Source organism: Pteropus vampyrus, unplaced genomic scaffold (genome assembly GCF_000151845.1).
Source record: "Pteropus vampyrus isolate Shadow unplaced genomic scaffold, Pvam_2.0 Scaffold419, whole genome shotgun sequence".
Taxonomy (NCBI): domain Eukaryota; kingdom Metazoa; phylum Chordata; class Mammalia; order Chiroptera; family Pteropodidae; genus Pteropus; species Pteropus vampyrus.
This window is the reverse complement of record NW_011889200.1, coordinates 477,879-495,002: the sequence shown is the minus strand read 5'-3', so window position 1 is coordinate 495,002 and position 17,124 is coordinate 477,879. Positions and strand designations below refer to the sequence as shown.

Below are 17,124 nucleotides of genomic sequence, written 5' to 3'. Positions count from 1 at the left end.
ACGCAGCAGAAATGGACCCCCATTTTTATCCTTACAACTATTTTGCCGTCTCTGCAGAAAACGAAGAAATTTCAAGGTTAAAATCAACATTCAAAGTTTCAATGAGAAACAGTCAGGCATGTTCTTGGATAACTCATGGTATTTCAAGGCTGCTCATATTTCTCTGCAACTTCTGAGAACATCTGTGAAACATCTCAAACCTTAGCTTCTTATAATGCCCTAAATGTTCTTCAAAGCTAGTGTTTACCCAGAAATAAAGCTGCTCTGCCATCTTAATAGATCTTACTGTGTCAGCTGGGAAAGCAAAAGGATTTGGGGGCTATGTAAGAATAAATGTATCCATCTTTAAACACACATAAGGACCACTGCAGATGAACCATTTAGCTGTAGTACTGAGGAAGATAGTAAAACAATCAGTTTGTGAGTATAAAGGCAGGGTAAATGATACTAGAAAGCAACAGCAAAGTTTTATGAATGTCTATCTGCCTTTTCTTCATTTTTCCCTATCTAAGGGTTCTGTAATTCTCTCCTCTCCCTACACTTCCTTTTCTTTGGTAATCTCATACAACCTCTTGGCTATAATCTCTGGGGAGAAACTCCCAAGTCATTCCCCCAGCCCTGATTCCAACTGCCTGTCACATATTTCTTTCTGGAAGTCGCACTGGTATAACACTTAGTATGTATAAAACTGACCTTTCATTTTTACCTTCAAACCTAGCTCCCTCTCCTATTTGTGTTATGACACCACTAAACTCTCAGTAATTTTATATAGTTCTGCCACTATCAATACTCAAGTTCAGGCTCTGATTACCTCTCCTAGACTACTGCAGTGGTTTTCTCCCGTCTCCTCTCAGTCCAGATCGCCCAATGCCAAGTTAATCTTCCTAAGACATTGTTCTAATACTGTCTTTATGTATTGCTCCAATGTCTAAGTCCAGCTCCAATGCCACTTCTGAATTCCTAGAACACTTCTCTCTTATAATTTATATCTATCACTTTCTACCATGTGTGTCTGTGCATGCAAGTGTGTGCATGTGTGTGTGGGTATTGTAGGTTATGTACTAAAGTATGACCTTCTTGACAGAAGGGATCTCAACTGTGCTAGTTAGGGTTGCAGGAACAAAATGTTTACACATTGAAAACCAATCTAAAACTGTTACGTGAATGAAAGAAAAATAAGTAGATTTTACTTACTGGCTCTATAAACACTTATTAGTTTTATAAGGAAAGGCCTGGTTCTTCTCTCCAGGAATCGATTCTCATTCCAGACCTGTATTTATTCATTTAATAAAGATTAATTTAGAGTTTATATACCAGAAATTATTTTCCAACTACGTATTTTCCACTCATTTTCTTTCTTCTTTCTGTCATATTCCTCCACTGTTTGTCTGCAGAGAAGCCATCTGATATTTTGACAGGGATTGCGTTGAATCTCTATCTCAATTTGGGGCGTACTCCCATCTCAACAGTATTACCTCTTCTGATCCACGAACATGCAATGTCTTTCCATTTATTTAGAACTTCTTTAATCTCTTTCAACGATATTTTGTAGTTTTCAGTAAACAAAGCCTTGCTTGCCCTTTTGTTAAATTTTATCTTATTTTACTTTTCAAGCTACCATAAATGGAATTTTCTTAATTTCTGTTGTTCTTTTCAAAGAGCCAACTTTTGATTTCACTGATTTTCTCTATTTTTGTCTATTCTGTATTTTGTTTCCATTCTGATCTTTGTTATTTCCTTCTTTCTGCTTGATTTGGGTTTAGCTTACTCTTGTTTTTGTAGTTCCTTAAGGTGGAAATTTAGATTAGAGAACTTTCTTCAATTTTAATATAAGCGTTTACAAATACAATTTCCCCTTGAAGTACTTCCTTAGCTTCATCCCATTAATTTTGGTATATTTTCTTTTCATCTTCTCATGCTATTTTCTAATTTCCTTTGTGATTTCTTCTTTTACTTATTTGTTGTTTTGAAGTGTTATTTAATTTCCACGTATTTGTGAATTTCCCAAATTTTCTTCTGTTGATTTCTGATTTTATTCCTTTACAGTTGAAGAACATCCTTTGTATGATATCAATCCTTTTAAATTTATTAAGGTTGATTTTATGGTCTAACATAAGGTCTATCCTGAAGAATATTCCATGTGCACTTAAGAAGAATATATATTGTGCTGCTTGGGGGTGATGTGTTCTGTATATGTCTGTAAGGTTAAGTTGGTTTATAGTATTCTTCAATTCTTCTATTTCCTTGTTGATTTTCTATTTCTTTGATGATCTTCTACCCATTACTGAAAGTGGGGCATTGAAGTCTCCACTATTAAATTGTCTATTGCTCCATTCAATTCTGTCTGCTTTTGCTTCGTGTATATTTGGGGGGGGGGGATCTGTCCATATATGGCTATAATTATTATATCTTCCTGATGGACTTCATCGTTATAAATATCCCTCTTTAGATCTAGTGACATTTTTTTTTTTGTTTAAAATGCATTTTGTCTAACAGTATAACTACTCAAGCTCTTGCGGTTGCTGTTTACATAGTATATTTATTTTTCCATCCTGTTATTTTCTATCTGTTTGTATCTTTGAATCTAAAGTATGTCTCCTGTAGACAGTATATTGAATATTTTTTTTAAATCCAATCTAATAATCTCTGTCTTTTGATTGGAGTGTTTAGTCTAGTCACATTTAATATTATTGATGTCATAAAATTTATATTTGCTACTTAACTTTCTGATTCCTATATCATGCTTTCTTTGCTCCTTTCTTCCTCAACTATTCCCCTTTTCATGTTATGTGGATGTTTTCTAGTTTAACATTTACAAATCTAACATTACATTGCTATAATTATTACTTTCTGTAATGTTATGTCTTGAGGAAGCTGAGTGAACCTCATTTTTTCACTTTTAATTTTCTTCATTTCTTACTGTGGATTTGAGTTACCACCTGCTGTTATTTACTTACTCTGATATAACTTTGCTCCAACTCACCTCCTTTTGCACTGTTACTGTCAAACATTTTACATCTGCAGATGAACCCAATGACAAAATTATATACATATATGAAATTATATACAAATAATATATTGTTTTATGCAATTATTCTTTAATCAGTTAAGAATAGAAAGAGGATGAAATATGCCATTACGTTGTCTTTTATAATCAATTACAATTACCGTTGCCAGTACTCTGTTTTTCATGTGAATCTGAACTACTATCTGGTATCACTTGCTTTCAGCCTAAAACACTCCCTTTAATATTTCTTGTAAAGCAGTTTTGCCAGAAACAAATTCCATCGGCTTTTATTTATCTGGGAATGTATTTATTTTACCTTCATTTTCTGAAGATAGTTTTACTGGATTTAAAGTTTGTGGTTGACAGTCTTTCTTTCAGTACATTGAATGTCATTCCCCTTCATTGTTTCTGATGAGAAGTCAGCTATTTTTCTTACTAGGATTCTATTGTATATAACGAGTACTTTTTCCTCCTCTTTTTGCTTTTGAGATTTTTTCTTTGCCTTTGGCTTTCAGGATTTTTACTATGATGTGTCTGGCTGTGAATCGCTTTGCAGTTATCTCATTTCGAGTTTGTTGAGTTTCTTGGATGTGTAGATTAATGTTTGTTTGTTTTTTTATCAAATTTGAGAATTTTCAGACACTATTTCTTTGAATATTTTTCTATTCCTTTTCCTCTCTGTCTTCTCCTTTCTGTACTCCATTTTGCATATGTGGAGGCACTTAACAGTATCCCACATTTCTCTGAAGCTGTTAATTTTTTTCATTCTTTTTTCTGTTTTTGGCATAATCCATAATTGATGTATCCTCAATTTGCTAACTCTTCTGCCAACTTTAATGTGCTGTCAAGTCCTTTTATTGAGATTTTCATGTTAGTTATTGTATTTTTTACTGCCAGAATTTCCATTTGGTTCTTTTTAAAAATAATTTTGTCCCTTTATCGATATTCTCCACTTAATGAGATATGGTTTCCTTTAGTTCTTTGAACATATTTATAATGGCTGTTTTGACGTCTTTGTCTGCTAAATCCAACATCTGGGTCTCAAGAGCAGTTTCAATTGCCTATTTTTTTGTGTGTGTGTCCCTATGTACAGGTTACATTTTCCCCTTTTTTTGCATGTCTCATTTTTTGTTGACAATTGGATATTTTAGATAACATAGCATAGCAACTCTGGACACTGATCCCACCTTTCTGAATGGTTGATATTGCTTGGTTGTTTATTTAGTGACTTGGCTGAACTGACTCCATGAACTCTACTTCTCCCTCAATGTGCAGCCTCTGATGTTCCTGCTCATATTTCTTTTTGATTTTTATCTTTTACCTGGCAACCCAGGATTCATCCCTGAGTCAACATAGGCCACTTCTTAGTCAAAAGTTGTGCCTTAGCCCCATTAACTAGTTAGACTTTTACCCTTTACCAATGGATGTGTGTATGGCCTGAAACTACTATCACAGTTCAAGGAATTTATGTTTCTACCCTACATTCAGCCAGGTAGTAGTAGCTTAGATTTTTCTCTCTCGAATTATCTTTGAGAGGGCACAGCCTTGACCATGCACACGGTCTTTCAGAACATCAGGGACATGTGTAATTTTATTCGTAAGCCCAACTTACTAGGCATAGCCCCTGAGTCAGAGTAGCTTATTGTACAGCCAGTGGTTGGTTAGAGGTTGTACTTAAGCCCCTAGTGCCATTGAGGCTCCAACCCTTTGTTGTCTGATCTGTGAGGCCTGGGGAGTGCTTCCAAGTCCACCTTATATCCTGGTCTGATTGCTCCTGAAAGAGTGCAGCCTTGTGCTTATACACAGCCTTCCTAACCCACAGGGTTGACCATGATCCCAGGAGAGCTCTTCCGGACTTTTTCCTTGGTTCTGTCACCAAACATCCAACTGCCTGGCTATTTTGCTTGTTGTAACTTGTACTGTAGAGTTATGATTACCCTCTTCACTGTTCTCCACCAAGATTTCCACTGTTTTTGACAATGCCCTTAGGAGTGGAATAGTCCATGATTTGTTCCACATAAGGTCAGTTTTTTCAGATAGAGCTAAAAAGCTCTTCATCTTTAAGGCCTGCTTCTCCCTCTAAGCAGAAACATTGTGCCCCTGTGCAAGAGCTGGGGGCAGGGGCAGTGGCCACCTTCTTTAGAGTGAAGCCTTTTTCTTTTATGAATGTGTGCTGGGATTGTTTGGCTTGCTCCTTACACGATGAACCCTTGCCCTATAAGCAAGCTGAGGTTGGAGCAATAGGGGTCTAGTATTTTCAGCATGCTGTTCTCAGGTGAATGCTTTCACCCTGAGTAGGGGCTGGGTGGAGGAGGAGAAATTTGGCTAGGAGAAGAGACATTAAGTCTTTCTTGGGTTTGCCTAGAATAGAGCTTCTGCAAGACAGAACTGGGAGAGATGAGAAATGTCAGAGGCTTGCCCCTCCCAGGTGAAACCAGAGTTCTAGATTAGGAGACAGGGGAAGAAGGAGCCCCCAACTTCTTGACCACGTACACCTGGATTAAAGCTCCCTGAGTAGTTTTCATAAAACACATCTTGGAGGAGAATAGGAGAAGGCTAAATGCCAAAGAGTCCTGCTGTTCTTTCTGAGATTTAATAGATTTTCTTGAATAAATGTTTCTCCATTTGCTGTATGCCCCTAGGACAATTTCCTGGAACTCAGAATGGTTGTTTTAATTTGTTTTGTTTAATAGTTTTTTCCAGCTAAATGGTTATTTATTGGTGAAAGTGCCCACCACACTCCTCATTTCTCTATTGTGGAAGTCTCTCTCAAAGATGGTATTTTAAAATGTTATTACTGGCCCCTGAATCAACTTATTCATTTGCAAAATCATTCTTTTCTATCTCATGTTTGTTGTTTCAAATATTCCTTTAAACATATTAGAATGTCTCTCTTTCTACCATTACAGTGTAATTTGGATTTTATTTTTTGGTTATCCTCTTAAACATGAACAAATTAGCCTTTGACATATAGCTTATTCAAAGGCTCTCTAAATATCTAAATAAATTACAGCCACTAATTCTCGCCATGTGTTTATGCCTACTTTAGACCTTCGTTTGTACTACTCACATGAAACCTAGAATAAACTGGGGATACTTACATATAAAAATTTGACTACCATAAGCTCCTTCATCTTTGATTCCATCACTGCCTTAGAACACTGCCTTTCATACAGTAAGTGCTCAAATATATGTAGAATGAATAAACAGAAGGGAACTATTTCCTTTAACAGAAATAAGCTGTCTTTCACTAAAAAAGTTATACCTGTTTCATACTGTCTGAACCTATTCTTTATCGTAGGTGCTCCCCTCCCCTTGCTAGATTTGTGAGACTCACAAAGCTGTTTCCAGTGACACCTCAGGAGGCCTTACGAGGTCACATAACCTACACCACTAGAAATTTTAAAAACTCTTTTGGATAGTGTAGGCTTTCATTTACCTGGAGTTAAGAGAGCTGTACTACATGACCCAGGGACCCATATCGGCTTCAGGTTTTGATAATAACAAAGGAGATCTTTGTAACTCTTGACTAAACCTATTATTCTATCAACATTGTTTTATCAGAAAACCCTGTATTTTCAGTGAACTCCTGAAAATCTTCACTTTCCCTTATAAAAAGGCAGACTCTTTCCAACTAATCTGAATCCTCCTATATGTGTAGCTTGAAATTACATAATCATCATTTACTGACCTTACATAAAACATGACAACAGCAGCAACATCAATTATCACGTATCTCTTTCTTTTGAAAGAATATTACTCTTAAATTAAAACTACACATGAACAATCAAAGTACTCAACCTGTTCTCTAGAGCCAAAACCCAACCCTGGGTACAGCAGTTTCACAGTCTTATATAGAAATCTCAACAATGACTGATGTAGTATGCCACCCAATGGATAGACTGACATACTGCACTCATCACACACACACACACACACACACACACACACACACACACACACACACACACACACACACACACACACACACACGTTAGCATTTGTAAATCTCCTTCAGGTTACCAAAAACCAGTACAGAGTAACAAAAGAAACATTGAAGAAAAAGGGAAAGTGGTCACAGCAGGGAAAGTACAGCCTTCAAGAGCAATGATACCTGGATACTTCAGTGGCAATTCTGATACATGACCATCTCAATGAGACTGAGGTAGAGAGGTATCAATATGCTTCAAAAGAGTGTGTACTCCCTTCCCAATCTAATACGGGAGCTGGAAAATTATAGATGGGAACAGAGTAGAATCAGGGTCAAGTCTCCAAGACTGGCCTATATTTCTTAGCCCCTTGCTGCATAGTTCAGTCTTGGAAATTGCTCCCTCAATATGACTCAAATTCAGTCATTAGTTAATGAGTACCTCTAGATGCTTTCATACAAATTCTCATTTAATTCCTTTAGAGTTTTATTAGTTTTGCTCCTAATAGCTTACTTCCTCTTGAGACTTTTTGTTCATGTTCAGGGGGGTCATGGGGTTCTTCCAATATCTACAGGGTTTAATTGTGGAAGAATCACTGAATAGGGGACTTGCACACATGTAGAGATGTCTGTCTAGATGAGAAGCTGAAAAGACCCACCTAAGAAGCAAGAAACAAGGAAAAAATCAGTAACATTGGGAGAAAAAACAGGAGTCATTTTACCCTATTATGTATTCCATTGCTTCTGTCCTACAACATAATGTTAAGAAGATATCCAAAGCAAAATGGAAAAGTTCACAACCCAGTAGATAAAAGTCACATTACTGATGACTATAGAAGTTTCTACTATTAGAGAGCAACTCTACCTGCCCTATGGCTTGGCTCTGCCAGAAGTGAGAAGCATAACAGAGAGGAGAAAGCAATTCTTAATTAAGAGTCCTGAGTTCCAGTCTCATGGCAGTATAGGGGCAGTCATATATTTCAGTGCTTCAAATACTCCTGATATTTAAGAAAAAGAAATGGTATATTCCTTCTTATTATAAAGACTAACAAAATAATATTGAAGAGGAGCTAGAAGATGAACAAGTAAAGGCTAAAACTATACTTATACTAATAATTTACTCTAGGAAATAATGAACTAGAAGGCTTACCTAATGGCACAAATTTCTAATGGTAATTTTTATATGTGACCAACATGTGTTAGGCCTATAGGACCCCACAGAACTTCAATATTCCTAAACTTAACGAAAGAAACAATGTTTATCTACTTAACTTCACCTTACATTTGTATAGCACATTATGCTTTTCAAAGAGGTTTCATGTCCATTACTTCACTTACACGATTCCTAACATAATGTGAATACATAACACATAAAAGAGAATTTGTCAGATGACCACCTCAAAAAGGTTTAAAAAAAAAGGACAGACTTGACATAGCAGTTGTAATGTTGAAAAATTGGGGATACACGCAATACACAATTCTATCAACCCCAAATGGTGTTTCTCCTTCTGAATTCCATGCTAGGCCTTATGAAAAACGTAAAACACGATAACCATACCACACTTCACAGGAAAACAGAGCCTGAAGTTTACTATCAAAGAGAGACTGTTTTTTACCCACCTGGAAAACTGAAAAACACTGGAATCCAGAGGCTTAGGTTGAAGAGAAGGTGTTCTGCTTTCTTTCCCAACAGATGGAAGCCGGTTAGGGCTATCAATTTCCTCATATCCAATTGTCTTATTATTCAATTCATCCATATTTTGAATAGTAGGGATCTTCGGTGGATTAGTGAATATCTAGCAAAAAAGAAATGATTCGTAAAAATCCCAATTTCAACCTAAATACCAAAGGATGAGAGTCAATCCTTCTGATGCTAGGAAAGAATACTTAGCCAAATAAAAAGAAACTGCTTCCTACACAAAACAAACAGCGCACAGTAATGTACACTAGAACACTGAACCCAGGCACGTTCAGTTATAGCCTTATCTGCTGGAGGCCAACAGACCTCCCCAACTCACTTATTGGTTCCTCGAGTCATCCCACCCACAACATAAACCCAAGCCCCCTAGTCAGTGTCTAATTCTCTCTTGTGACCCAGTTTAAGGCTGAGTTTTCACTCCTCTGAGATCTGTGATGAGGGTAAGGGTAGAGGGAATAAGCATTGCAGCATGTATCGGTGCTGGTTTTGGAGAAATGCATGCGAGACATAAACATTTATTCATGGTGCACACACACAGAGACATGCATCTGGGATTTTGTAGGAGAGCCAGCTTATGAAAATAGTATGGATGATGAAGGTGAAGGGATATAAAGGGGAGGCAAACTGAATGAGGACAAGGCAGTCCCAGGAAATCTCCCAATCTCTAGATCAGACTATTAAGCCAAGACATTAAGGCATGAAACCTGAATATTCATATACCTGGGTCTTGGTAGACTGTCAGAAGAAGAATTAGTATTAAATTGCCTCTATCCTCACCAGTCTAGACCTACCCTGCTTGAGTGGGTGGAAGGTGAATCTAACATGCGACTAACAGATATCTCTGGGAAAGAGGGTCAACAGGAAAATCATGCAGAAAGGCAAGGTTGGGAAGGGGGAAGATATATGGGTGCTATGGTGGCTGTCAGGAAAGGAGTGTCCCTGAAAGGACGGCCAACCTTATTGCACCCTTCAGCGTCCGGAGCTGGGCAACCATGTCCGAGAGACAGTGCTCCTGAAAATTCAAAACAGCAGAGTCTTTATAAAGCCAGCCAGCCTGAAAGCAGGGATGGGGGAGGGGCACAAAGAACCACCCCTTCTTCCCAATAGGAAGGAGGAAGAATCACCCCCAAATCTTGGAAGCAAGGAGACTGAGGAAAACCAGACACTCAACAGGAGCAGCCTGTATGAGGATGGAACATAACCCTGATAATTCTGTGACACGGAGGGTACATTCGCACTGTCCAGAATTAGTACTGAATTCAAATCTGGGAAATTAATGATTTGGCTCTTCTATTTTTGGTGATCTGAATATCAGTGACAGCAGATCAAAGCAAAATTAAAAGATGCAATGAAAAAAAGACCACCAGAAGAAATGGTTCATTATTTCTATGCAGCTTTCAAGACTGCTGCTTCCTTCAACCTATATCTTCTGTTGGAAAAAATTTTGTGTGAAAAAAGGAAGAGGGCAGACTGTCTCACCTGGTATGTCTCATTTTCCACTGGCACCTTCTTCTTCTCAACAGTTTGATCTCTAGGAGAGGATAAAAGTGCTATTTAGTTCACTCACGAAATTTCTCAGTCTGAAATAGGTTACCAATTGTAGATTTATGTTATAATGTTCGTTCCAAATTAGAAATAGGGTGGGTCTCACCGAGTAACAAGGATGCCTTCCCGAACTCTGTTACTGAAGAGAAATTTCAGATTCCCCATCAAAAGACAGAGGGGGAGGGAAAGGAGAGAGACTAAAGACAATCGCTAGTTGAGACACTCAGGAGATGACTAGAAGGAATAAAGAACTGAGAGAACAAAGAGGTGAGGAAGAAAATCATTAAAAACCCAGAAAGAAAGAAAAAAAATCGTCTCTTTTCTCAAAACTCCCTGCCCTACTAGGAAGGGTCATGCTCCTTTACAGTTTGATACAGTATGATATAAAATACCACCTTCAGTATACTCAACTGTTTCTTAGCTTTGCTCAAGTACAGGCCTTCATCAATGAGTTCTTGTTCCTCTGGAACAGAGCATCTCCTGCAGTACAGAAAAGAAATCATCTTTTGGAAACAAAACGTGTCCTTCACTTTTACCCTTCATTTGCCTCACAACTGTGGCAGGTTAACAACCCTCTCACATCATAGAGTCAGATTCCACCCACATTACAAAACCTGTGCACAGGTTAACATATACTAAGTCTTATTTCAAGGCATATCATCATCTAATTTTTGGGGGGGCGCATATATCACTTTTCTCTCAAGACATTAAAAGTCTTTGACAGCTACAAAATTCCTATTATGGTAGACGACAGGAAACATAACCTCTATTTTTACACAGAGAAGTTCAAGCACAAGAACCTAGGTCTTTTGTCTCTCATTTACAAACAAAGTATTTCCCATGGTGTAGACTAGAAGCATGAAAATCCCTGAACTAGGTGATGATGTCTGAAGACTATCGGAGGCTATGATAGAGAGAAGCAATAAGGGACTAGGAGCTTATATCATAAAAAGAACAGAACAGAGTAGCAAAGAGAAGAAAAAGGAAGACTCTATAAATGAAAATTAACTCCTATATATAAAGCATAAGGAAGAGAATTTTAGAGGAGTAAAAATTGAAAGCAGTACTAGAAAATATATTTAATGGTCAAAAGTAATTCTAGAAATAAATAAAAATTAATAATAATTGGTAAGCCTATACTATACCCATTTTATAAGGGGGCAAAATATCCTCTAAGACTGTGTCCCCTGGACTCAGTGTAAACTGATAAGAGATACAGGTTTCAAAATAAGACTTCTAATCATACAGTCCTAGTTACTCTCCATGGAGAGGTACTTAGGCACAGCTGGAGACTATGGGGAAATGCTTATTCATTCATTAAAGACTTAGACTTCATTTATTTAATTTCCTCCATTTTAAGCATTTTTTCCTAAAAAAGCATACTCCGTTTTAGGGTTTTGATTCTATCAGCATTTATCCCGAGGGAAAAAAAATATTACATCAAAGCTGAAATGAAGTAAAGCGAATTATTGTTATAAACCTATGTGACACTGAATCAAATAATATTTTTAAATTGAAATGAATGCCCATGGATATGCCAGGTACTATACAGATGTTAGGTGCTACAAGGAACACACGGTGGATTAAGAAGATGAACATGGAAACAAACAGCATTGAATGTACAATAGATACTACAACAGATTCAGGTATAGGAAGCATATGAAGAAAACCAACTCAACATGAAATATAAAGTCCTTGTTCTCGAATAACTTATAATCTCTTGAAGAGCCAAAGTACAGACATATGAAAAACATCCCCAAAATACAAAACAGTATGTGAACAGATGTCAAGAATACCACAGGAAGCCAGAGTGAAATTCTATAAACTATTGTCAACAGGAGAAGTATCACACAAAATACTTAAGCATCCCAGATGGATATCATTTGGAAAGGCAGCTAGAATACATAAAGTCATTCTAAGCAAGTGGAATGACACTATCAAGTCATAGAGGAGGGAATAAGCGTGGCACATGTTTGAAACAGTGAAGCCACAGGTCTGGCTAAAGCATAGGGTTTGAGTTAGGGTACAATAAGAATAAGGCTGGATAAGTAGGGTGGGACCAGGTGGCACAGGGGCTTGAATGCCACACTGAAGAGTGTGGACCTGAGATGAAAAGTATTTCAGAATATAGAGACAGATCAGGAGTTATTTCTGGCATAATACTGAATCCTAACCTTACCTGTACTTTGGATGGGAATTATAGTAACAAAACCACCTTGCAGGTAATATAGATGGATCAACCTTGCCAGGAAGCTTCCTCCATTTAAGACACTCGTCACACTGTACCCATGTCTGGTCAGGAACCTTCCTGAGTAAAGGAAAACAGAAGTATGACTGCGTTTACCCTAGCTCTGTGCTCTGTCTTAGACTAAGAAAGCACACCTTAAAAGTGAAAGAACATAATTTCATATATGAATTGCATTAGAAGTGTTATAGCTTAGGTGTCTAAAATGTATATATCTTGAAATTCACAGAAAAAATAATAATAGAACTACACCAGATATGGATATGAAAAACAGTAACAAATATTAACATGGTGAGCTACCATTATTTATAGAGGTCAATAATATTTATCCTGGAATCTCTTGTTCTAAGCAAGCAAGAGGATAATTTTTTTCTTTCTTTTAAATTAATTTTTATTCTGATGACTTTGGTTAACAAAATCCAGTAAGTTTCAGGTGTAAAATTTAACAGGAAGGCATATATATATCACACTGAGGCAAGAGGATAATTTTAACTCTGAAATTAATTAACTAGGAAAAATTTTATATATATTACAATAATACCAAGAAATAAAACCCGTAGAACTATTTTATCTGGTTCTATCCAATCCTGTGACAAGTTTAAAATGCATTTGTGCGAGTCTTTGAACAATCATCAAAATGTCTCCCCCATTTCCCTGCAGATCCCTATTCCCATTTTTTTCTTTTCAAAAAAGTTCTTCGTTTATACTTCAGTCAAAATTTTATTAGGTTGATATTCCCAAAGTTAATCTAAAAAAGTAATATAACTTTGATTAAATTTCATAACTAGAAATGGTGGCTCCAGTCCAACAACTGGGTTATGTTATTAAGGTAAATTCTTCCAGAGTTCTATCTTAAAACACATATCCAATCCCATGCCACCCAGGAAGCATAATCTAGTCACCTACACCTTAGAGTGAATTTGTTTCTCTGTCAAAGGAAGTGGTCCATATATAATAGAAGCAGTCAGCATTTAAGGTGTGAAAGGAGTGGGAAGCGGGAAGGCTGGAGAAGAGACACAGAAAGAGGGTAGAGGGGCACCTAGGACCAATTTGAAAAACATGTAATTTAGCATAGGGTAGTTTTTGTGTATGTTACATTTATATTGCTCTTATACTAGACATTTCAATAGAGTGGTGGATTTTTTATATCTTAGTTCAATATTTTTCTTATCTTTTAAATAGTGCTTTTTTCTAGCTATAAAAGTAATATAAGCTCATTATAGAAAAACTGGAAAATACAGAAAGATATGAAAAGAAAATAAAAGACACTCATAATTCTACCACTCAAATACAATGTCATACACATTTTTGGATATATAGCTTCCTATCTCCTACTTCCAGGCTGCTCCAGCCTTGCAACCTCTAAGCTCTAAGCTCAAGCCTGACCTCTGGTGTCTATATATATATTTCCATACAGCCGGTGTTTTATTTAGAGCCACAGCAGCAAAAAGCAGTTTCAGCAGTAGTGGGAGGGGAGAGAAAAGGTCATATTAGCTTTGGCTTTACATGTATGTGCACAAAAGAGTATCTGGCAGAAGCATGACAGTATTATTCTCTTGGGGACAAACACTGGAGAGAGCAACACTCTGCCTCAGGTTACATGCAGAACATGGTAGAGACTTCCATCCATCCAGATAGGAGAAGCTTTTAGCTTGTGCTTGCAATAAATATGTAGTTAAAGGGGCTATACCATATTCTCCTCATTGTATCCTTCCAGAATAGTGTCATGTAAAGAACTTGGGTTTGGGAGCCTGATAGCCTATATCTGAACCTTAGATCTACCACTTTCTACCTGTCTAATCTCGAGCAAGGTACTTAAGCACTCAGTGTATCAGTGTTTACATTTGTTAAAAATAGTATCATCTATCTCATAAGGTTGTTGTGATAAACAAATGTAAATACAAGAAAAGAATTTAGACCAGTGCCTGATATATAAGTGCTCAATAAATAACAATCATTATTACAACTCTGCCTCCAGAAAGACTATATAACATACATATACCTATTCCAGCAATGTATGAACATCTGTTTCATTGCATTAATCACTGCTTATTTGAAAGGCTGAAAAATGGCATCTCATCTTAGTTTGCATGTTTTTGAAAACCATGGAGGTTGGACATGAGCAAGATATTTAGAATAAAATACTGATATTAAAGCAGTAATCAAGTTGCATTTGAAACAAAAATTTTATATCATACATTTTTCTGATGATTTCCATTAAAAAAAAAAAACACAGGTGGAGCCTAACTCAAAATGAACTTTTAACACTTTAATATTTGTCTCGATGGTGGTGTCACTGACTGCGTATGTGTTGTTACACATTCTATCTTCTGTATTATGCTCCTTTCCTGGCCTACTGAGGCATTCCATCCTGATTCTGTGTGTAATTACCTGTCTTAGAGTCAATAAATTCTATCTTTTTTTCTGATATGCGGGGTTCTCTACTTCTACTCTCAAATTCCTTGGTATAGTTCCAACAATGTCCATGAGGAATAAAGAGAAGAAAAGTTTGCTAACATTTCTGAATACTTACTATATGCTAGGCACTGTGCTAAAAATGTTATATCATCTAATTTAATGTACTCAAAGAGGTAAAGTGACTTACCCAACTATTAAGAAGCAGATTCAAACCACACAACTGTTAAACCAGAATGAAGAGGTCTAGAAAATGATGAAATTAGTACCTGTGATTTCCCAATTTTAGTTATTAAACCTCCTTATGTGAAAAGCACCATCTTACCTTTATTCCTTCCATTTGCTCTACGAACATTATCCCTGATACTTTTATATTCTATATTTACTACTCACGGTATTGTCCTGGCTATGGCTGAGGTCTCAAAATTCTCTTGGGATGTCTTTTCTTTCCAATAAGCATTGAGCTTCTGGGCAAGGGCATTTATTGTCAACCTGAAAGAAAAAGTAAAAAGCAGCATGTCAATGTTGAGGATTTGTTGAACAAGAATTTAGAATATTCATCATAGGTTTGAACATACTTAAAGGAACCAGAATAGGAATCCACTGCCTTGCAAATTATATGTTATAATGTTAAATAGTCACTTTGGTTGAAAAGGTAAAATGGTCACAAGTCCTAAAAAGTACCGTGTTCTCCAAATTTTCAGGGCTTTTCAAATCATGAGGGGTGGGGAGTTGACATAAGAGACAATGACAGAGGACTAAATTGCAGAGCTAGGATGGAGCCAAATACGGACAAGTTATTTGATTGTCAGATGACTACAGGTAAACAATTCAGGAACAAGTTGAAAGTCAGAGGATCAAATACTGTACCCTATTACAGATCAATCAAATACAAACCTAAAAATGTCTACACGGTTTCTCTTCATGCAAATGCTGATCAGAATAGTTATAGCACCAACAGGCAAGAAAAGTCCCCTTCAAACCACTGGAGGCTATATCCAAGTTCTGGCTGTGCTCCAGGGTCAAAAAGCCTAATGTATTTAAGTCAAAACAGGAATTTTACTTTTAAAAACTGCCAATTTCTAATGACTAATTCATACTTAATTCTATAACCCAGGATTACAACTTAATGTAGAGCTGTATACACCTGAAATACCATCAATTTGGTATGTTTAAAAATCTCTTGACTCCTTGGATCGTTTCCAACGTTTTTGCAGACCTCTTCTCTCCTTGAGGGGAATTCTTCCTTACTTCAGCCTTACTCATATTAAATTAGATTCTGACTACAGAGAGATCAAAATAACCATACATGAGCTGCTCCCCACATCAACTCCTATTCCCCTCCGACCTCCCAATGTTCCTACCTCTATGTTTATATCCTTCTCTCAAGGATAATTAGACAGGATTCTGGGAAGATGATGGAGGAGAAAGTACCAGGAATCTGACTCCCCACCTAGACAACAATTGCACTAGCAGAACCTTTCTGATGTAACTATTTGGAACTGTGGCATCTATTGAAGGCTTGCAACTTCCATGGGAAGGCTTGGGTGGTAAACTGGCAAATTTCAGCTCTTAGTATAGTAGCAGCTATGATCCCTTACTCCCAGCCCAAGGGCAGGCAGTTGTGCACACATACTAAGAGCAGCAGCCTGCAGGAGCCAGGGTGGGTAAAAAGGACTCTGACCTTCAAATATCGGGGACCGGTGCTCTGATCGCTATTTGCTGCTCCTGATCACAGGATCATGTATCCCCATGGTAACCACAAAGAAAATAGCTATAATATGCACAAAAGGAAATGAGAAGATTTAAATGTTTCACTATGAAAAATGAATTGAGCACAAAAGAAGACAGTAATGCAGAAAACAAGAGTCAAAAATCTATAAAGCATACAGAAAACTAATAGCAAAATGACAGAAGTCCCTCCTTATCAGTAATTACTTTAAGTTAAATGTAAATGGATTAGACTCTCCAATCAAAAGACAGAGATAGGTAGAATGGGTTAAAAAAAAATGATCCAAATACATACTGTCTACAGGAGACTAACTTGAGATACAAAGACACAAATAGGTTGAAAGTAAAAGCATGGAAAAGGATATTCCACGTAAATAGTAACCAAAAGAGATTCAGGGTAGCTATACTAATATCAGACAAAATACAGCAGTCTCCCTTTATCTGTGGTTTTGATGTCTGCAGTTTCAGTTACCCATGGTCAACTGTGGTCCAAAAATATTAAATAAAAAATTCCAGAAATAAACAATTCTTAAGTTTTAAATTGTGTTCTGTTC

At 36.9% G+C, this 17,124-nt stretch overlaps 1 protein-coding gene across 3 annotated transcripts in view; it reads right to left on the bottom strand.

Annotated features, from left to right (window-relative positions):
• The window catches only part of MORC4 (MORC family CW-type zinc finger 4), a 50,862-nt gene that overhangs the window by 7,357 nt on the left and 26,381 nt on the right, over positions 1 to 17,124 (bottom strand). For all 3 annotated transcript variants that reach the window (XM_011380994.2, XM_023523831.1, XM_023523832.1), the window contains 5 exons: positions 15,233 to 15,331; positions 12,359 to 12,487; positions 10,591 to 10,659; positions 10,114 to 10,165; positions 8,556 to 8,731 (listed from right to left, as the gene is read on the bottom strand). In XM_011380994.2, the coding sequence (XP_011379296.2) occupies positions 8,556 to 8,731; positions 10,114 to 10,165; positions 10,591 to 10,659; positions 12,359 to 12,487; positions 15,233 to 15,331 (525 nt within the window). The remainder of the gene's footprint in view (positions 1 to 8,555; positions 8,732 to 10,113; positions 10,166 to 10,590; positions 10,660 to 12,358; positions 12,488 to 15,232; positions 15,332 to 17,124) is intronic.